At 37.4% G+C, this 20,979-nt stretch overlaps 1 protein-coding gene across 4 annotated transcripts; it reads right to left on the bottom strand.

The window, feature by feature from the left end:
* Nucleotides 1-967: 967 nt before the first annotated feature.
* Nucleotides 968-20,831, bottom strand: TNFRSF17 (TNF receptor superfamily member 17). 4 transcript variants are annotated; one of them, XM_072878062.1, is made up of 8 exons: nucleotides 20,504-20,831; nucleotides 13,859-13,949; nucleotides 8,780-8,858; nucleotides 7,601-7,722; nucleotides 3,325-3,474; nucleotides 2,741-2,875; nucleotides 2,270-2,401; nucleotides 968-1,505 (listed from the first exon to the last, which is right to left on the bottom strand). In XM_072878062.1, the coding sequence occupies exons 6-8, from the start codon at nucleotides 2,853-2,855 to the stop codon at nucleotides 1,249-1,251; spliced, it is 504 nt and encodes a 167-aa protein (XP_072734163.1). In that variant the 5' UTR covers nucleotides 2,856-2,875; nucleotides 3,325-3,474; nucleotides 7,601-7,722; nucleotides 8,780-8,858; nucleotides 13,859-13,949; nucleotides 20,504-20,831; the 3' UTR covers nucleotides 968-1,248. The 4 variants fall into 4 exon arrangements, with proteins under 4 accessions (XP_072734163.1, XP_072734162.1, XP_072734164.1 ...); XM_072878061.1 differs by lacking the exon at nucleotides 20,504-20,831 and adding an exon at nucleotides 15,009-15,035; XM_072878063.1 differs by lacking the exon at nucleotides 13,859-13,949.
* Nucleotides 20,832-20,979: the final 148 nt, after the last annotated feature.

The raw sequence follows: 20,979 nt of genomic DNA, 5'->3' as shown, positions 1-20,979 counted from the left end.
AAATGGCAAAGTAATGACGTAATTTTCTTAAATGTTGTAGGCTCGTTTTAAGGCATCATCTTGCTGGTTTGTATTTGCATGCTGTCTCAATACAGTGCTGTGTATTTGCCACATACTGCTCCACGCTGTGTCGAGCAACAGAGCATAACCTTTTTTTTCAGAGTTCCTAGATAAAGTAATAATAATACATTTGATAGCGCTGTAGGCCTATTTCAGAGGTTTTGGCTATGTGTGGCCAGACCTACACAGCTAACTCATAACTGTCCCAAACTTTGTGGTCAGCCTCCTAAAGATGCTGTAATAGTGATTGTTCATAGATTTTGTGCAATAATTTACTAGTCTTAAAACATTTTAATTCATCTTTCATGCAAGAACCTGAAATAGAAAGTTATCTACAAATAAAAAGATTGTTATTGCTTCTGTTGTTGTTGCAGTTTTCCAGGAATAAAACTGGCCTAATATTAGGAAAATAACATTAATGCTTGGGAGGCAAGGTGACAAAAGTATATTCCTAATTTTAGGCCACAAAGAGCCTAGCATGAATATATCTAATCAGCAGTCCTTGTACATACAACAAGGGTAGTAAAATAGAAAGAAATCTTTATAGAGTACAGTCTGAAAAATGCTTCGCACCTAAAGGAAAATCTGCACCATCAGGCAATACATTGGGATTGCAGGTATGGTGCTCCACAGCACCACAACCTCCCTTAGTGTGACCCAGAGATGCTATCTGAACTGGGGGGGACTCCATACTCTACAAAGGTATTCATCATTAGAACATTCCTATTTCAAGCATCATAGGAGCTATTTGAAATTATTCTTTACAAGACTGGGGATGTAATGTGAGTTTTCATTTCTGCCTCTTGGAACATTTCTACCATCAAGCAATTTTTGTCACAAGATCTGAGTTTAACAGAAAATATATATTTGAAAACTTGTTTATTGATGGGTTTGTATATATCCGGCATAAGTAGATACAATCTCTAAAGGCAGAAAAAGCCATCCTATGTAGGGACTTTCAGAAATTAAAAATTCCAGTAACTAGTTTAGTGCCTGAGAATAATGTAGAAATACTTGACCAAAGAGATACTAGAATTAGAAATAATATTACAATATTAATGTAAGCTCAATAGAAGATCTATAGGGATGATGTACTAGCCTTCTCCACTGACTGCAAGTATTAAGATTAAGAGCTATACTGGAATAACTCATTTATTATTATGCAGTAAAAATATACTTCTCTCACAGTCACCCAGCACCCAGAATATAGTTGCAATAATCAAAAGATTTTGTGGTAACTAGAACAGTAGCTCCTTCTTCTGTAGCTGGTAATGGAAATGAAGTTTCACAGCCAGTGTGAGGTTTTAACAAGCCACAGTCACTGCAAGTGCATTCTTCCACTGAATACATTAATGTTTCACTTTGAAGTGAGTGTCTAATTCCTTCTGTATTCACACTGCTTTCAGTATTAGCCTTGAGAATATTATTCAGCTCCACAGAAGAGTCTGTAAATATACAGAAGTTAATTTAGTACATACATCATGCTATACCAGACATACAGTTATTAAAGATCCAAATTTCATTATGTTCCAACTATGTTCCTAACCTTAGTGAAAGTTTTAAGACATAGTGAAAGTTTTAAGATGTAGCTATATATGATAATCTTTTGTTCTGTGAAAATATAGCCCCTATACTTCAGGATAAACATTTAAGTAATCTAACACATATTTTCTAATCAGTTATTATTTATTGGCTGAACACTCCACAAATATTAGTATTTGTAAAATGTAAAAATAACTTAATTTTTTTCACCTTCCCAAAATATACCACATACGCTTCTCACAGGCTAGTATATTAAGTAAAATTATTTAAGGTCTTATAAGATGGAAAGCTAATATTGAATGTGTATCCTCTACCTGGGTAGAATTCCTTTTGCATTCAATGAGAAGAGGATGAAACTTATAAAGATCTTTTGCTATTGAGGGTTCATAAATGATTTCTCAAACACCAGCAAACTATGAATATGCAACAAAACAATCCAAAATAAAAACGAAGAGAGATTGCTGCTTCTACAAGTTATCATCTGGATATTTTATTCCCTAGTAACTTCAATAAATTCATTGAGACTATTTGAGGAATACAAAACAATCCAACAAAGACAGTTACCAGAATCTGGAATATAAATTATATGCAAAATTTATACATGGTAAGAGTAGTAAAAATGTACAATGATCTAAAATTATTTTGATAAAGAATCTTGTTTAGTCACCTGTGTTTTTCAGTTTTTCTTTTAGTTGCTTTAGGTGCTTCCATTTAAACAAGACCATTAAGGTGAACAGAGTAAGCATTAAAATTACTCCTGAGCCCAAACAAATCCAAAGAACTCCACTTGAATCAGTACCTTATGAAATAAAAGAGATGCATTAAATTAATTGTAAACAATAACCAATGAACAGTAAACATGTTCCACACAGAAAACTACTATCAAAGGAGCAATTTCTATTTCTACAGAGTGACAGCTCAAGTAAAGCTTGAGAGCTTTAAAAATTTACTCTTCTTAACACACATATTCATACAGGACACACTGCATATGTCTTTAATATTTTTGAGCCCGTATATTATTCTTATAAACTCTTTCCAGGTTTTAGATTTCTTTAAGTTTTTATGCTTACAATTCTATGTAAAATACAACATGAAAATGCCCCGCATAGCCACAAAGAATTGCAAAAATATTACTTACTCTTATCACAGTAGTTTTCACATGAAGGTGGCGGTGTGCTAGAACATCGAAGATGACAAGGCTTACAAGACAGCAGCAAATTATCGAAGTATTCATTTTTGGGGCACTGTGCCATCAGGGTCCGTAATTATGGAACTGGAAAGCCACAGAAATTGTAAAAGAGTGAGGATCATCTACAAAGGACTTTTCAGTTCTCAGTTTTAGCAAATCTAAGAACAGCTAGCAATAATAGTTAGACTTCGATCACAGCTCCCCTACATAGTATCATGTTAAATAAAAAGGATTTAACTCTGAGGCCCCCAAGGAATTACTGTTCCTCTTTTGGCAATTCACAATTGTAGAAAAACTGAACAGCTGCACCAAGATAATTTTCAATGTAAATTTTGTCTGAAACAGAAAATGGTTATTTATAGAAGACATTTCTTGAACAGGTGCTAAACATTACAAACTGTAGAAAAGCAAGAAGATCTCCAAACCGGAGTTCATAATAATTGTTCTTGTCTTTAGAATTTTATGGGTTTTTTCATGGTGATGGGCCGCAGTAATTATGTTTTCCTGTAATATGCAAACTATGCAATGCTTACTTTTTGTTCTTTTTGTCACAGTCCAAGGAGCATAAGGTGAAAAAAACAGAGGCAGGAAGCATAGCAGTAAGAAGATATGACCAATTCAGTTTCTAGGTTTGCCACTGCGTCATTCTGCAACTTCAGACAACTTCCTTCGTACCTGTTTCCCTGGATGGACAATAATATTTAGAACACATAGATGATGAAATAATTACTTTTTGTAAATTAATGGTTTTCTGATTTTAAAAGAGATACTGTTAAAGTACAGGTTCAACAATTACTTCATAATTGTGTTGTACAAAATACATCTAAGACCTTCAGTTATAATGGAAAGACAAAATCTAGAGATTCAGTCACTGGGATACTGCTCCTCAATTCCAAATTAGCCTCATTTATCTAGTCTATTAGGTTTTGTTCAGCTTTTTTGCTTGGTTCATTTTTGGGGTTTTAGCTATTTTTTTTCTTATAACCATAGTTATATGAGAAATTATTAAGATTACATTCTAATGACGAAAGAAGAGCTATATGAATATTTTACAATTTTGATTCAAAACATTATCTGCATTTTTTCCCTTATTTTTCCATAATGCAGAACTGTCACTGTGCTAAAACTGCGGTACCCAGCATGGAAAAATAGGTGGGCCATAGATTTCATTCTTGTGGTAGAGTGTATACGACACCTCCTTCCCAGCCAGGTGATGGGGCTCACTGAGCATGCATAGATTTGTCTGTGTATATGCAGTGAGTGTAACATTTCTGAAAATGCATTTGGTCTCCTCCCAGGAAAAAAAAGCTTCGATAACAGACTGCCACAATGAAAATAATTTACAAAGCTTACTTGTATCTTGACTTTTTAATCTAATAGAATTTATTTTAAATACAAAGTTAACCAGTAATATCTAGCAAGTTGCAATAACTGCCTCTATCCAGTATCACTGCCACAGATAGATTAGAATTACAGGCTTATTTATAGTTAAATTTCTCCTTGACATAATTAATTGCCTTTTTGATTACAGAAAGAGAAAAGAAAAATATTGTATAAGGAATTGTAATTTCATACCACATTACTCTGTATGAGACTTACTTTCCCACGAAATGCACCATGTGGGAATACACAAACTGTTTTCAGTGGAATAGTCTAACAAAGCAATCTGTATTCTAGTCTCTAGCAGATGGAACTGCTTATTGTGGCTTCTGTGCTTGTTTCTATAGGCCAGGTGCACAGGCTTTTCTCCCTGTTCAAGATTAGTGGATAAATAGGAATTGACAAAATCTGATATAGGCATGATGAAAGAAAATATGGATACAGACCATGGGTGATGCCAAAAATTTCACCAGGAAGCTGATGCTGGTGCTGAAGTCATAAAACTGGTTCTGACTTGCTTCATACATTCACACTCTGGGGGAAAAAACCTAAGTTATCACTAGAATATCATTCCTATTTCTTATGAAGCACCATTTGGTAGCTTATGCATAGAGTGATTTGAGTTTTTGCTTTTAAGCTGCTGTTTAACCTTTACAATCATGGAGACGACAATCACATTCTTAACTGTGATCTGAAGAAGGCAGATATTCATGAAAGTATCTTCATGGTATCCACAGGTACAATACATGAATTTCAGGACAGACAAGCTGGGGCCAATGCTTTAATCTTTTATCAATGTAATACAATTTACTTCAGTGAAATGCTCTCCAATTTTACTTAAACATAATACTTTCTTGTGCCATGACTTCCCTTTGTTCTTGCATTTTTATATTCATATCTGTAACTTGTACTAAGACCCCTTATTATTTTAGAAAGGAACCAGCTGACTAATTCTGTAATTGTTTTCTGCACCTGGTTCCAACACTACACATCTGCAGGATAGGTACAGTCTTTACTGTAGTAAAACTCCTTATGAAATCGACAGCTCTCAAATTCCAAAACTTTCAAACTATATCACAGCTGCTGAATGCTTCTAACATTATTTTAGTAGTCTAGGGAAATCACTTGTGCACTGTAACAGATGAATGAACCAAATTCTTAATCAGTTTCACACTTTTATTCCAGTTGTACTAGGCGTGTGGGGGAGGACTGTCTTTGTTTCAGCCGCTTTTATTACAGTTTTCTTGCCTCATTCTTTTTATGTACAATAATGACACTGGGTTTTTTTTATTTTGACTTTTGACTGAATTGTGTAGGTATATTTATTTCAAACACTAGCTTTCTGCAGCAAAGCAGTTTTGCTAAATAGGTAGGTTTATAGCATTTTGGTATTAATTCACAGCTTCACAAAGAAGAGAAGGAAGTTCAGACTGACAGTGGTGAGTATTTTTGCTGGGAGATAGCAAAATGCTGTTGTTAAATAGCGTGTAGAAATCCCAAGTAGGCAACACAGATAAGACTAAGCTTGAACAATGATAATTGATAAACTCCTTAAAGTGCAGTATTGTTACCAGGAAGAAAGAAACCTTGAAATGCTTGCTAGCAGTAGGTTCTGTTAAACAGAACATCTTCAGGTATTCTTCAGAATTTTTTTTAATGGAAGAGGGATTCTATTGAGATGTGTCTGTGACTTCTCCCACGTGCACCCACTGATTCTGTATCACTGACCAAAGAGTAAAAAACAATGCTTAGCACTCCAGAAGTCAACGCATGTAGTTCCTTTGCTGTTTTCAAAAAAACAGGCCTAAAACAAAAATGCACACAGGTATTTACAAGGTATCTTCAAAAGGTATTGGCTGAAGGAGGTAGCTTTCTTTGGAAATTGTTAGTCTAACTTTCCTGCATACCTGCATGGGTAATATTTATCTACTTCACAGGAACAGTACAAAGTAATTTTATTAAAATTCGCTAAGTGCTTTCAATGAAAACTGCTAAACCCATGCAAAGTATGAGTTCATAGAATCATAGAATACCAGGTTGGAAGGGACCTCAAGGATCATCTGGTCCAACCTTTCTTGGCAAAAGCATGGCCTAGGCAAGATGGCCCAGCACCCTGTCCAGACAAATCTTAAAAGTGTCCAAAGTTCCCCAACTTCCCCAAAATCCACCACTTCCCTGGGGAGATTATTCCAATGGTTGATTGTTCTCATTGTGAAAAATTTTCCTCTTGGGTCCAATCGGAATCTCTCCAGGAATAACTTGTACCCATTACCCCTCATCTTTTCCATGTGGCTCCTTGTAAAAAGGGAATCTCCATCTTCTTTGTAGCCACCCTTTAAATACTGGTACACGGTGATAAGGTCTCCCCTAAGCCTTCTTTTCTCCAGGCTGAACAAAACCTGCTCTCTCAGCCTTTCCTTATATGGCAGGCTTCCCAGTCCTTTGATCACCTTTGTGGCTCTTCTCTGGACCCTCTCCAGCCTGTCCACATCTTTTTTTGTACAGCGGGGACCAAAACTGAACACAGTATTCCAGGTGTGGCCTGACAAGCGCTGAGTAGAGTGGGATAATGACTTCTTTATCGCTGCTGGTGATGCCCTTGTTGATGCAACCCAGCATCCTGTTGGCTTTCTTTGCTGCAGCAGCACACTGTTCACTCATATTGAGCTTGTTGTCCACCAGGATCCCCAGGTCCCTTTCCACAGAGATGCTCCCCAGCCAGGTAGATCCCAGCCTGTGCTGCACTCCTGGATCATGTTTTCCCAGGTGCAAGACCTTACATTTGTCTTTGTTGAATGTTGTTACGCACTCCTGCTCTACTTACTGTAATGTATCCTACAACTGATACATATTTGATATGATATGGTACTGTTCATAAGAACTGTGAAGAATGGGCTTAAAGAGAGAAATGTTGACCTAAAAGCAACAAAAGAAATAATAAGATATGTCTAGAATGGGTATACGCACTGCCTATAACATTGCTTCTCTATGCCCACCATCGCTATGCCCAAATATGATTTCTAAATTCCAGGGAAAATGTATTGAAGTCATCAACCCAACAGCCATTTAAATTAACACTTGACAGTAAGAAGACTTTCTCTGGTGCAGTTGATGCAGACATGATTTCATCCCTGAAACTTACAAATTTCACTTCTGAAATGTAAAGTGACACCCTTAAAGAACCTTCTGGAAAGATGACCAGTTTTATAGCTCAGATTCTTCTGAGGTTCAAAAGGAAGTCTGAAATCAAACTTCAGACTTCTGTGCTCTACTAAAACAAAGAAAAATACATCGTTGATAATTTACAGGTAAGATACATTCCAAAAGATACTATTATGCAACAGATATGATGAATCTTTTCTAGAAAAACCAGATGGCTCTCAAAACACTGCTCAAGAATTTTTCAAACAACTGTCTTAAATAACTCACCTAAGTCTAAGGTAGCCTGGACTGGTCTGAAGCTGTTTAGGGTGGCCTGATGAAACAGAGTTTTAAGTTCATGATGTGGACCTATGTTTTCCTTTCCAGATCATAGTATCTTTCTGGATGATCTGGGGGCGGGGGGGAAAGAATACCATTTCATTGAAGTGTAAGATACACATTTTATTTCTAAGTTTGAAACTGGTGATTAAATCAACATTGCTTTTCTCAAGCAGATTAAGAAGCTAACATTTGTGGAATAGTAACTGAAGTCTTGGTGTGTTCAGTAAAAAGAACCCATAGCTGCTGCTCTTACTGAGGGTGTCACTGGTAATACAAAGCGTTTCAGAGGGGTAGTGGAAGCAAGTAGACGATGGTAACTTCGTAGTTTTATGTCCTCCAGGCAATGCACATTCTTCCCCTTTCCATAACCCCCTGCACATGTTTTGACAGAGCAACACTGACAGTAGTTTGGAAGAAATTGCATAGACCCGATAATAATATTTTAAAAATAAATAAATAAACATAGATTCTAAAGGCATACTGTAAACTCAGTGCTGTTATGTGGAACATTTTTAAGATGATCTATTGATGCTATACAAGTAGCTTCACCTTGAGACAGAGATGCTTCCCAGTAGATGTAACCCAAATATAGGACTTCTGGGAAAAATATTAGAGAGAGGAGTGTAAGACTTGACATTACTTTGTGAGACAATTAACAATGAAAGGAACTACAGGATATAACTCCTACCGTAGGTAGTATTATTAGAGTCTTCACAACTACTTTACTTTTTGCTATTAAATTCTTTCCTCTGTTTTCCTAGTCCAGAAGAAGTGCATCTGTTTTTACTTATTGGCAATGACTTTTCTTGTGTACGCAAAATACCTCTCTCTCCACAACAGTACGCTGTCATTGTACTTTAATACATCTGCTGTATGATATGCAGAAGTGTTAGCAGTGTGATTCCTAAAATATTTTGTCATTCAAATATAATGAGACATATTCTAAATCAGACTATTTTGGCACAAAGACGATTCATGTCTAATTAGACTGGTCTGTAGGTCACCAAAGATGTGGTTAGATTATATACAGCTAAGCTCATTAAATGTCTTGGTGTTAGTGAAAGGGATAGTCCTGCTCTTCACTCTACAGTATTCTGAAGCACAAGGAAGGGCTCTAGGGCTTACCTGACCACATGGCAAGCAGCTTTAATTTGTTAATCCAGTCAGTTCATAGACTTTTACTCCCTAGGACCTGGAAAAAAGGCTAGAAGCAGAACAGAAAGAAAGATAAACAGCTGGTTACCTAGTGGGGATGTGAAACTAAGTCTACCACAAAAGCACAAATTTGGCTAACTAATGTGCCAATGTCTTCATTTAAAAAGTCCTGTCAAACTCTAAGTACAGTAGAAATTAATTTGTGTCTAATTATTTGATATTGTGTATATAGGATCATAAGATATTGTGGCAGGTATGCTTACAGTCTCTATAACCAGTTGGCCAAGAAACAGTTTTCCTATGTATGTGGCTAGTTAGAGTTCAAACACATATATCATAAGACACAGAAGTAAATACAAAGAAGTCTCGTCTTTTCAATCAAACTCTAGGAAACCTCCCCTCAAGTAAAAGGCTAAATACAGCTCATTTCATCAGAGCTCTGGAGAATACTGCTGTCTCTTACAGCGATAATTTTCCTCCTACAGTTGGACTACTATTTCCCAAAGCTTACAGCCTTTAGAGATAAATGAATTTTTTTTATAGACGTGCCCCAAAACACAAATCCTTGATTATTAAGCAATACATTTTTCACACATAGGAAACTGGGGAGCAATGATAGTAAAGGGTCTGTAATGTATCATTCATATAAACAACCACCACACAAGTCACAGTCTTTTCTCCTTAGCTATATATAGTTTTATTGATGTATGTAATGACAAAACAGAGGTGACAAATGGTAGAAAAACTATGAGGAATTACAGTTGTCATGGCCTGTGGCCTTTGTTTTCTGCACATCCTAACACATCCTAACATTCAAAAGTCCTATTTCTCAAGGGTCTGAAAGCAAGCATATAATCAGAAGATCCTGATAACCAATAATTCCCAGTGACAGACCTTGCTACACATCTAAAACACACATTATTTCAAAATCTTTGTCCTGTGGTTCACCTGCTGTTTTCACTGACTACACGAGATTCCCCAGAACTTCTGAAGACAAGTATCTGCAGAGCAGTTTTGAAATTACATTTTGGGGGACCATTTCTTATCTGCCCATGCCTCTAAAAAGCATACTACAAATATTTATTCTCAAAGCAGAAATTAATCCAACATAACTGTTTCTCAATTCAGTAAAACACTGTGTTGTCCACTCTCAAAAACAAGTGTCAGGCTGTGCCAGAAAAAGCTAACTCATTCAACAGAGGATTATTTGGTGCAGTGCGCAGAAAATGCATTTGATAGTTATTATGCAGATGGGTGATGGCACTTGCAATAAAACAGATTTGGGGAAATTATGTGCTACAGAAATAAGGAAGACATTTTCTATCTTAACAGGATTCTTGTGCAGCCTTCATTTTTGAGTAATTTTGATAGGAGGAGGTTAATATTAAAAAAAAAAAACAAACAGCCTTTAAGCACTTTGTTTGGAGAAGTGTACTATACCAACTGGCTTTAATATGAGAGATGTAATACCTGAATTCAGAAGCTGTTTATAAAGTAGAACATTGGATTCAGCCAACCAATGAAACAAAAACCAGAAGCATTAAGAATAAATCCATTAAGTGGCATTAAGATAAGGATATTGTTACTTAGAAACTGTAGTTATGTTATGTGAATTTATGCACTGGCTTGTATAATAATACACATTAAATCCTCTAAGCGGCACACTATTTTCTTATACTGTTATACTGACTGTGCACACACGCAAAAAAAAAAAGTCTGAGATGACTGGATACTGATGGCTCTCCTACAGTAATATTTACCTTTAGGGAATAATAAATATATAGCTTATTTACCAGTGAAGTCACATTTCAGCTTTTTTTCAGTTATGGGATTTACAGGGCTTGCATTGGCTTTCCACATAGAGTTACATGTTGATACTAATAAATTCTTTCTCCTTGTCACTTGATTTTGCTCCAAAAGGATGACAGAAATGAGTAGAGTTGTACAAAATAAGAAAGGATTTATCAAATATAATAATTGGTCATTTAACTGTAAATCCACAAAGTGTTGCCAGGGAGGTAATTCTGCAGTTACATTACTGTAACTTAAGTTCAAAAACTCCCCAAGATGTCCTCTAAGAATAATATAATTCAGACAAGTTAAGCTGTCCTGCAGGAGTTGACATCATTATGGAGAGTAATGGGAAATAAATTTAAGAAGAAAAGTGTCAACTGCGGAGACAACAGAAAAAAGAAAAGGAAAAACAATTCTCAGATTTGCTTCTAAAATGTTTCAGTCTGACTCAAGAGTGACACCCAGGGACAATTTATAAAGACCAGTATGAAATATACCTCTTTGCTCTCCTAATATGATTATCGACCACTGACAACTCCTCTCTAAACTTCAAATCTACGTCTGGAAGCAGTAAAACATCTATTTGTTGTTTAGAAGAATAATTTTAGCATACTGTCAATTCTACTAGGGTATCAAACTACTGAACAGGATTTCAAGAAATCAAATAATTTTTATTGGTGAAGGGAGTACAGATAGGTAACAGCACAGCACAGACCAGGAGGTAGTATTTTGGAGCTGTACACACACACACACTCTAGATTTACAACCTTCTATCATGTGAGCAGAAGACTTAGAGTTACATGCCACCTTGACAGAATATGGGCATACCAAGCACTGAGCAGCCAGCCAGAACATTTCCTGCCATGAACCCAAATTTGACTGTTGGTTTCCTTAAACATCTGGAGAAGCCTAAGACTTGCAGAAATCCTTGTCAGTGCCCATTTTAACATGTGTTAAATTGGTATTACTTATGCGACAGAAATTAGTCACCTGAAAAAGGTAAGGAGAAGTTTATCTTTCACTATTTAATTTTTAAAAAGCTATTGTGAGTTTCAACACTGAAATAATAAAATGAAAACTCTGAACAGAAAACCAAAGAAAGTAATACTATTATGTCAATAATTAAACATAAAGATTTAAATTAATCTCTCTCAGAAGAGCAGCTGAAGGTCTATTTACCACACATAACTTCAACAACAAAGCTGTGTTCTGACACTGCTTTGGGGATTCTTTGTTCATGCTTGTGCCAGTTTTTTTTCCTGACTGTACTGCAGAAATTCTGCTGGCATAATTACCTAGCACTTATCAAGAGAAAGAGGGTTTTCTGCTAGGACTATTACATTCCCTTCACAAACAACATTAGCTAGGCTGACAAAAGAATTCTTCTGGCTGTATAGTTGCTTCTACATTGGTTGGTTTGTGCTGGCACAGCTCTTCTGGGTAGCACGTGTAATTTTTTTTTCCACTCACTTAAGGCAACTGACCTACACTGTCAAGTCTTATAGCATAGGCTTGATCCAAGTCCTCTCTAATTCTCTAAAGCTATTTACAGAAAAACTCCAAAGAAAAAAGTCCCTTATAAATCACCTCATCACAACAATCCTAAAAATTTGTGATATCAATGTACAGACAAAAAAACCACCACTTTCTTTTCCCAAAAGTTACTGCACTTCAAGGGACAGCAGTCTTACAGACAGTTATCTCCTAAAAAAGCATTAAAATTTTCTGAAACTATTATTTTCAGAAATCCATATTTTGTTAAGTGTATGCTTTAAATGTATGGCTGGGAAGGGATAAGCTGTTCTAGGAATGGGGTACACACTGCTAATAAACAAAAAGAAGGGGTTATTAAAGGATTCATCATGTTCATTAACTTTTATGAGCTGCACAGAACAATGCTCTTTTTAGACACAATATTGTTTAATGTCATTTGGGCACAGTGCAAAATCAAGAACAATGTGGATTTTGCCTGTTTGGTTCAGCACATTTTAATTAGACCACTGCTTTGAAAAGAGTGATGTTGCTGTTGCTACAGCTGGTATTTCCAAAAAAGATTAAAGAACAAAACGACTGAAGAGAAAAATGTTCCTTAAAAATAGTAATTAAAATAACAATAGTATAAACATTGTCAACTAAATCTCAGACAACTTCTGTATCCCTTACTATGTTCAGTTTACTTAGCTAGGAACCAAGTTACGGAAAAGATTAAGTGCATAGCACAGAAAAGCAGTGTTAATAGACTATAAACCCCTTTGGGGAAAGAAGATACCTTTTCATTTGACTGACATTACACATGTGCCAACATAGTTATGTAACTACTAAGGACAATGCATAAAACTATATGCAAGCAAGTTTGAATTAAGCTAATACTTGTTAGAATGCCAGTGACATTTTTATGTTGGTGCAATAGTTTTTACAGAATGTAAACAATTTTTTTCTTCCTTTCTTAACGTAAGCACTTACATTTTGTGTTGGAAAAATAGTCTCCCTCATACTACTATTTTAGTGACTTTGCAGATGGACAAAACAAACTAAAACTAATCAGCAGTATAAAGCCAACAGGAGTAATGGCGTTACAACAAAAATAAATGTGCATGAACACCTATGAATGATGTGAAGTGCTTGGCATACACTAAAGTCTAACAAGAATTTTTCTTCTGATAATTTTAACCAAATTCTCTAGCCATTCAGTGTTTGTGGACAAGTTTAGGTAACACACAATTACTTTATTTCAAATTCCCATGTACAGCATCAGAGTGCCAATATGTGCTCTCTCTCAAGACAGGAAGGAAATTTTAATTAATTTAGCCATCCCTATTCCAGAATAATTCCCCATGCAAATTGCCTTCTCTGGAATAAAAATACTGGCACAGAATAATTCTGGAGTAATTAGTCCTATGTAAAAACAAGTTCACTATTTCATTCTCACAATTTCATAAAGAAGCAATTATTTTCTGCAACAACGTTAACATGTTAACTAGCTATAGAAGAACAGCTTTAAAAATCCCGTGACACGGTTATTCTTTCTTCATAACGGTAATGCCATTTTGCTTTAGTCATTACCAAAACTAAAATCATAAGGGATCTCTAATGGACAAAATGCTCCCTCAACTAGAATTCTGGAGAATTAAGAAGGGGGAAAGAAAGCACATGAAAATCCCACAGGGAACTAGTTTTCTATTCCCACCTCCCTGGAGACAGACAGACAGCATGTAAAACTTTCCATATGAAACATAAGTATTATAAAACTCTTACCACATGTATAAGGCAGGAGATCTGGCCTAGATTTGTTATGAAACCTGACAGTAGACATGGCAACTCTGACCTTCTCCATGTCAGGTAGTCACTACAATAAGAAAGGGTGTGAATAAACAGCATGTTACATACCCTGCATTAACACCAGGTGTTGATATTCTCTGTGCTAAGTTCAACATTTTCATTATCTCACAAAAACATTCTTTATTAACACAGTCTAGAAAAATTATATTAGGTACAGCTGAATTCTGTTTGATAGTGGAGACTTGCCTTGTGCATCTGTGTTAGACTGTAAGCCCCACTTTAAATGCTAGCCACCTTTTCTGCATTTTTTTACCTCTATATCAAGCTACAAAACTGACAATTTGATGGTATCCAGAATTGCAAATTCTCTCTGTTACTTGTCTCCTGCTAGAACAATACTAGCTTACAGCCAGTGGAAGAATATCTCCTGAGGATCTTGCACTTAAAAGTTATCATTGTTGCTCAGTCAACTCAGCATCCCAGCCCCTGAGATTCTCAAATTTGTCTCAGGTCACAGGGAGCAAAAATATCCTCTGTTTCCATTTATCACTTCCAGAGAATCTATGTATCTTAGGCTTGTAATATTTACTCTCCACATTCAACAGATTTATAGATTAAAACAAATTTACTCTAATGAAGCAGAAGGTTAAATTTCTAATTAAAATGTTTCTAATCAAGATGAAAGCATAAGAACAGTTGAACAGAGGTCTGGATTGTACTTAACAGGATTTATTTTCAGACGCTTCAGTATCTTAACTGACATGATGCCTCCTCCCACCAATCCTACACCTGGCTTTCAGATCTCTAAACCCACACAGTCTCTGCCTTTCTTCAAAATAGATTCCCTCCTGTCTCTAAACTTTCCAGCACTAACTCAGTCACTATATACATCATTAAAGTGATCTAATTCTTCCCTTCCTTGGATGCGTGTTCTTTGCTCAGCACATTCCTTCCACATTAAGCAATCCTTCTGCTATTTACAACATTTTCAACTCTCATCAGGTTTATAAACTATGTATAGATTCTTCACAACGTGCACACCTAAACCCTCATCTTTGTTTATTTTGAGCTTTGATAGCAAAAAAACCCACACATAACAAACAGTTTTCATAGCAAAACTACTTACCTAAACCACCCTCCCCCTACTATTTATCACTCTGGAGGCTCATCATGTCAAAACCACAGAAGAAATTCTTTCTAAGCAGTAAACTGCAATGACTGTGCATTCAAAGAGGGGCACCTTGAACAAAGGACTAGCTAGTACCCAACTTACAGATTTTTCAAATCTGAACAACAGGTTAACTAAGCAATAGATCACACAGCCGAGAAAGCTGAGCCTCCAATTAAAGTCACCTGAAAAAAAGGGATGACACGTAAAAAAGACAAGTCTTTCGGTCTTTATTTCTAGAGATATATAAGAAAGAGAAGGAAAAGTTGTGCATACATACAAAAGTGAGAGACATGTGACTACCTTAGAAACTAATGAGCTGAGCATATGAAGTATTTGAGAGGTAAGGAGATAGACACAGAGAATTATAAACTGGTATTTTGGTGTATGAATCTATGTATTTCTTTTGCTATCTAAAGTAAAAACAATTAATTTTATGCCCTTTTTGAAGCCTGCAGTTATGTGCTTTAACTGCTCCAAAAGAAAGGCTTTAGCTCTAGATTGGAGATCTCAAAAAGAAGAATCCAGCTCAGAAGTACTCATGACCAACCCACAATGAAATGTGTAAGAGTTAAGTTACTTAACTCTTAAGAGTTAATTCCTTTGAGGATGCCCCTTTGCAAGCTTGGAGTAATTCTACAACTGGGCTGTGGAAGAGAGCTTATGCTATGGTGCTACATTTGGAAAACCGAAGAAGACTTTTATTTTAATCTCTTCCAATCAAATAGCTTAAAATACATTAATGTAAGACAACACAAATACAGCAATTATGTGAGTGTCCAGCAGAGGGAGAGTAACAGGTCAGAAGCAGCATTTGTTAAATAGGAGAGTTAGAACAAACAAATCAGTGAAAAGATGTTTCCAGGTCAAGATATCTTAGTTTGGATTATACATGGTCTTATGCAAATATAAAAGCCTCTTTATAATTCACTTATGCTTCCAGGAACACCAGCAAAGCTTAGGATAGACTTGGCTCTTGAAAAAGCCATCATGCTGAAACAGCGTGTGTTTTTTGTTCTCTAGTTCTCAGCTACAGCTCCACAGACTACCAGGAAAGAGAATTTGCCAGAGTTTAAGAATATTAATTTATAATCTCCTGGCACCTAATAAAACTTAAACTAGTTCAGTATTTTCAGTTCTGTGTCAGGCCTCATTAATATTATGAAAGGTATTTAGAAAAACTCTTATACAGCCTTCCTTCAGGAGAGGTATATCACTTGTACTTAGGTATGGCCTTAATTAATGTTCTCCACAAAAACTTTCTGGACTCATTTAACTCTACATGCTTCTTCTAAGTAATGCTAAACTTAATTTCTAAAATGTCTTTTGAGATTGTTCCTTCACATAAGCCTCAGATAAAGAGCTATGCTTCTAAAATGGCACTTTCATAGCTGAGCACAGTTTCCTATATATTTTTTTTTTAATAAATGTACCTTGTAACTCTTGTATTTTCTTCCTCCTAGGTAAATAACTTGTTCTTTTGGCTTTGTTTTTAAAGGCTTATTCTGACTTCAAAGCAATTCTAAATATCAGGCTACTCATTTAAGTGCATAACTAATGTACATATTTGAATACTTTTAAATTTCAGGGCATGGCTTACAGTGCGTCAGTTGAATTTCAGCTTGCTGCCACACCAGAAAGGGAAGTCTTATTCCTTTCCTGCTCCTCCCAATCTCAGTCAAATGCTTTCTTTCCCATTTTGCAGCAGCTCAGGAACTTATCTGATCTCAAGGTAAACTGAGTGAATTCACTCATAACCCATCACCCTAAAAACACCCTCCTTCCTCCTCAGACTGCTGCTATTTTATGGAGTTTAATAAGCTTACCTGTTGGTGGTGAGCTGTTAACTGCTTGAAGCTGAAATACATCTTTCTTTTCTGCTTCAGTTCACATAACTAGAACATTGGTATTTCATAGGTGTATCTGCTAGGGTGTAAAGTGCTTGTGAGAACCTTGGGTGAAAGTTCCTACTAAAGTACAGAATACTCTTCCTAATATCGTATAAATTAGGACCTCCATTTCACTGCTATAGGATTGACTTATCACAGGCTGCAAACTACTGACGAAGCTACCTTGAGATAGTTTAATGTGTGAATAGCTTGCTCTCACTAAAAAAGAAGTCCTGTTCCCCATTCTTACTTTGTACCAGCTCTGGCCTTTGTCAAACACCTCTTAAGAGTTGATTCATATCAGTAACCCAGGAGGAAAAAGAAAGTGGATTGTTCTGTAGCTAAATTTAATGAGAGAGACTGACTCAGCAAAGGGTCTAACAAGAGCTAGAAGGCAGTGCAAGACAGGTAGAACTGTGACTGTGAGGGAGGCAGTTTCTCTGCACCCCAGTCCCCACATGTTAACCCTGAGGTGGTCCAGCCTCTTCTTTTCTAAGCAGTGCTTTGATAATTTAAGTCAGTCATGATGTGATGATGGATTTATATGGGTGGTTCTCAATAAGAAAAGCTTTTTAGTATCTATTAAATCAAGAGCTAGTATATTTGTTCTAAACATTTTGATGCAAAAGAGATTTAAACAAGAAAAGCTTGTATAATGCTTTAAAACCTCAAAAGAACATGACCACTTACATTCCAGTAGATATTTTGCCAGTAAAATTATCATGATTCCACTTAGGTTTTGAGTACCAGCTGTTCGTAAGTGGAAAAACAAACTACTAGTCCTGTTAAAAATTTAGTGTTTGAGTTTACACAATTCCTATGTGCGCCACAGCCTGCAAAACAGGTTTGTACACTCTGAAGGACATCTGGCATCTTCTGAAATTCTGCGGACTAATTGTTTATATCCTGGCAAGTACCTAGGGAATAAGTACCTGTCAAGGAAGGAAGGAATGCTGGATAACACAAGTAATTATTTTCCCCTGAAATCAGTGGTAACGCACACTTCCATACCTCTGATCAAACACATATGTGGCCCCACTCCCTGCACCCCAAAGAAAAAAAATTATCACAACTCAATACTTTAGGAGCTGGCAGAATGAAGCTCCATTTCAAAAACCTTCAAGAAGCCTTTGTAAGGAATGCCAAAGTGTATGTAAGAATTGCTGACTACATGTTCTGTGTGCTGGTAATCTTAAGGTAAGTCTTAATTGCTCTGAAAATATAGTACCTGCCTCCAGTTAAGCCTTTCCTGACTTGTAGGCTGTGTCAAGGCTCAAACAAAAAACAAGCTTGCAATACAGCATTGCAGTCATTATAAACCTGAGCTATTAAATGCTCATAATGACAGTAAAAAGTGTGTAACTCTGTCAGCAGAATTCGCGAAGCTTGGTTTCCACTGGATTTTCATCTATTATTCAACAGTAGTAACTCATGAGCTCCTTTGTTCCAAATGGTGTTACCTTGTTTCCATACTAAATGAAATGTATCAGATACCTAATGGTTAATAAATGTCACCTAGCAAGCAAGGGTTAGTATTAAAAAAAAAAAAAATCAAAACCAAACAACAAACAAACCTTTAGTAAGTGGAGAGTGCTATACTGAGGTGTTCCTTAAGATACTAGCTGCTTAGGAAACTTATTTCTTACTCCTGTAGCTTTACTTCTAACTGCTTCCTCCATTCCCTTAATAAAAAAAGGATCACATTCTATTCCTGCTTCTATCTCAGCCCACAGTGGGACTGCATATGACTTTTTTCTTTCTTTTTTTTTTTTTTTAAACAGAAACATGATTGCCACACATAGCTGAGAAACTTGTAGTTTAACAAAATTCTGAATATTACAACATGTCCTGGTTTCAGCTGGGATAGAGTTAATTTTTTTCCTAGTAGCTGGTATAGTGCTGTGTTTTGGATTTAGGATGAGAATACTGTTGATAACACACTGATGTTTTAGTTGTTGCTGAGCAGTGCTTACACTAGTCAAGGACTCTTCAGCTTCTCATACTGCCCTGCCAGTGAGGAGGCTGGAGGTACACAAGAAGCTGGGAGGGGAGACACAGCTGGGACAGCTGACCCCAACTGACCAAAGGAATGTTCCATACTATATGACATCATGCTGAACAAAAAGACTGGAGGGAGTTGGCTGAGGGAGGTGCGGCCGCTGCTTGGGAACTGGCTGGGCATCAGTCAGTGGGTGGCGAGCAATTGCATTGTGCATCATTTGTTTTGTATATTCTTTTATCATTATTATTATTTTTCCTTCCTTTTCTGTCCTATTAAATTGTCTTTATCTCCATACATGAGTTTTATCTTTTTTCTAATTCTCTCCCCTATCCTACTGGGGGGGAGTGAGCAAACAGCTGTGTGGTGTTTAGCTGCCTGCTGGGTTAAACCTCAACACAACAGTAACACAAATGAGGATCTTCCTTAATTATACTCAAATTTGAATAGAGGCCCTGGCAATTTGTCTGTGAAAACTGGAAATGAACTCTGCACCAGACAATAACTAGAGACTGGCTCTCAAAAGGTCTTTAAAACTCATTCTTCAGGCTCTGGTGAGGGTAAGCTCTTGGTGCTAGAAGGAAAGACTTCCACTTAGCAGAGGTGTATAGCCTTCCATCGTGAATTACATTTTTTTCTTTCAAAATGCATTCTCTGTGGTGTTGGTGAGGATTTTTTTTTTACAAGTGCTGCCCTCTACACTAGTGTTTTCCCTGAATATGATCAGTTGGAAGCACATTTTTCCATTAACACATGTGCATTACCTGCCATGTAGAATTTTTTGCTTGTCAAGGGCATACATGTTGCTGCTGGTGTGCAGCCAGAAACCATCTGGTTCTTGTGTCAGGATTATGTTACATAAATGCCACTTCAAGGGAGTTTGTGTAGTTGTCCCACCAAAACTGCACCGGATTTTGTACTGAATGGAGATCTTTACATTTTAGTTCTAAGCCCATCTGCTTTCAAAACAACTCCGTAACCTGCCCTACAGTGTTCTAATATAAATAACGTTGCAGATGTCAGTCCTTGCATGTCAGCACTCCAAGAAACTCCCTTCTCCCAAGCACTCGCTTTGTCTAGTTATAAACACTTATGCTGAACCTTCCAAGATGAAATGCTGCCACAGCCGTGTGCAGCCTACTAACCAAAATCAACTCATTTCCCCTCTGTTCCTCCCTGTCTCCTCCAAATATACTTAACTTCAAGCATATTTTTTTTTTCATAAGTTCTAATAGTCTTAGCAGTCAAGGGCCTCAGTACTTGGCAAGTCCTACTGAATTTAGTTTAACTGGATTTTTTAAAAAATGATAATAACCAAGTCAAAGCGTGCTGTAGAATTGCCAAAATTGGAACTTCTAACACGTCCTGTCAACTTATGGCTGGGCATGTACAGAAACGTTTGCTCTCACCTCACGTGAGAGCATGTATGCTCACAAATCTTCATTTGGGAGGTCCACTGACCCAACACAGGTGCCGTCACGGTATTGCCACTCTGCACCTATGCTTTCTAGGACTAGGTAGGTACAATTTTGCATAGATAAAAGCTAAAACGAGCACGTCTTCACCTGACTCCAGACGCTGAGTCCTTAAGGGAGGCGGGAAATCCAGTGAGGTGACACCCCCGCCGGGCCCGCTCTCCTCAGCCCCTGCCGCGCACCCCCGCGGGACGGGCTAGCGCTCCGGCGGCGACGGGCGCAGGCGGCCCTGGGAGCGCCCGGGGCAGGCTCATCTCCCCCGGCGAGGCAGCGTCCCACACGGCTGCTGCCCGTCCCCATCTGAAAGGACCCTCGTGTGGGGTGAGGGAACGGGGAGCAGCCATCCGGCGATGCTGCCCCCTCGCAGCCTTTGCGAACTGCAGTTCCCAGAGACCTGCGGGGCAAGACACAAGCGTCGCCTGAGGGAACGCTGGCGCCTGGCCTGCTGGGACGAGTAGCTGTCCCGCCTGAGGCGTTCGCGCCAACTACATGTCCCGTCTCCCCCCCCGAAACTGGAGGTGGAGACGGCAGAAACGAAAGGCGAGCGCAAAGGCTGACAGGAATTG

Source organism: Ciconia boyciana, chromosome 13 (assembly GCF_034638445.1).
Source record: "Ciconia boyciana chromosome 13, ASM3463844v1, whole genome shotgun sequence".
NCBI lineage: Eukaryota > Metazoa > Chordata > Aves > Ciconiiformes > Ciconiidae > Ciconia > Ciconia boyciana.
The sequence above is the reverse complement of the archived record's forward strand: the minus strand, read 5'-3'. Positions and strand labels throughout refer to the sequence as shown.

Bases quoted from the DNA above. Each gene is read 5' to 3' on its own strand.
- TNFRSF17 (XM_072878062.1), bottom strand. From the start codon at position 2,855: ATGGCACAGTGCCCCAAAAATGAATACTTCGATAATTTGCTGCTGTCT. The intron at 2,402-2,740 runs GTAAGTAATATT...TTATTTCATAAG, and splicing joins TGAAAACTACTGTGATAAGA to GTACTGATTCAAGTGGAGTT. The intron at 1,506-2,269 runs GTGACTAAACAA...GTATATTTACAG, and splicing joins AGAAAAACTGAAAAACACAG to ACTCTTCTGTGGAGCTGAAT.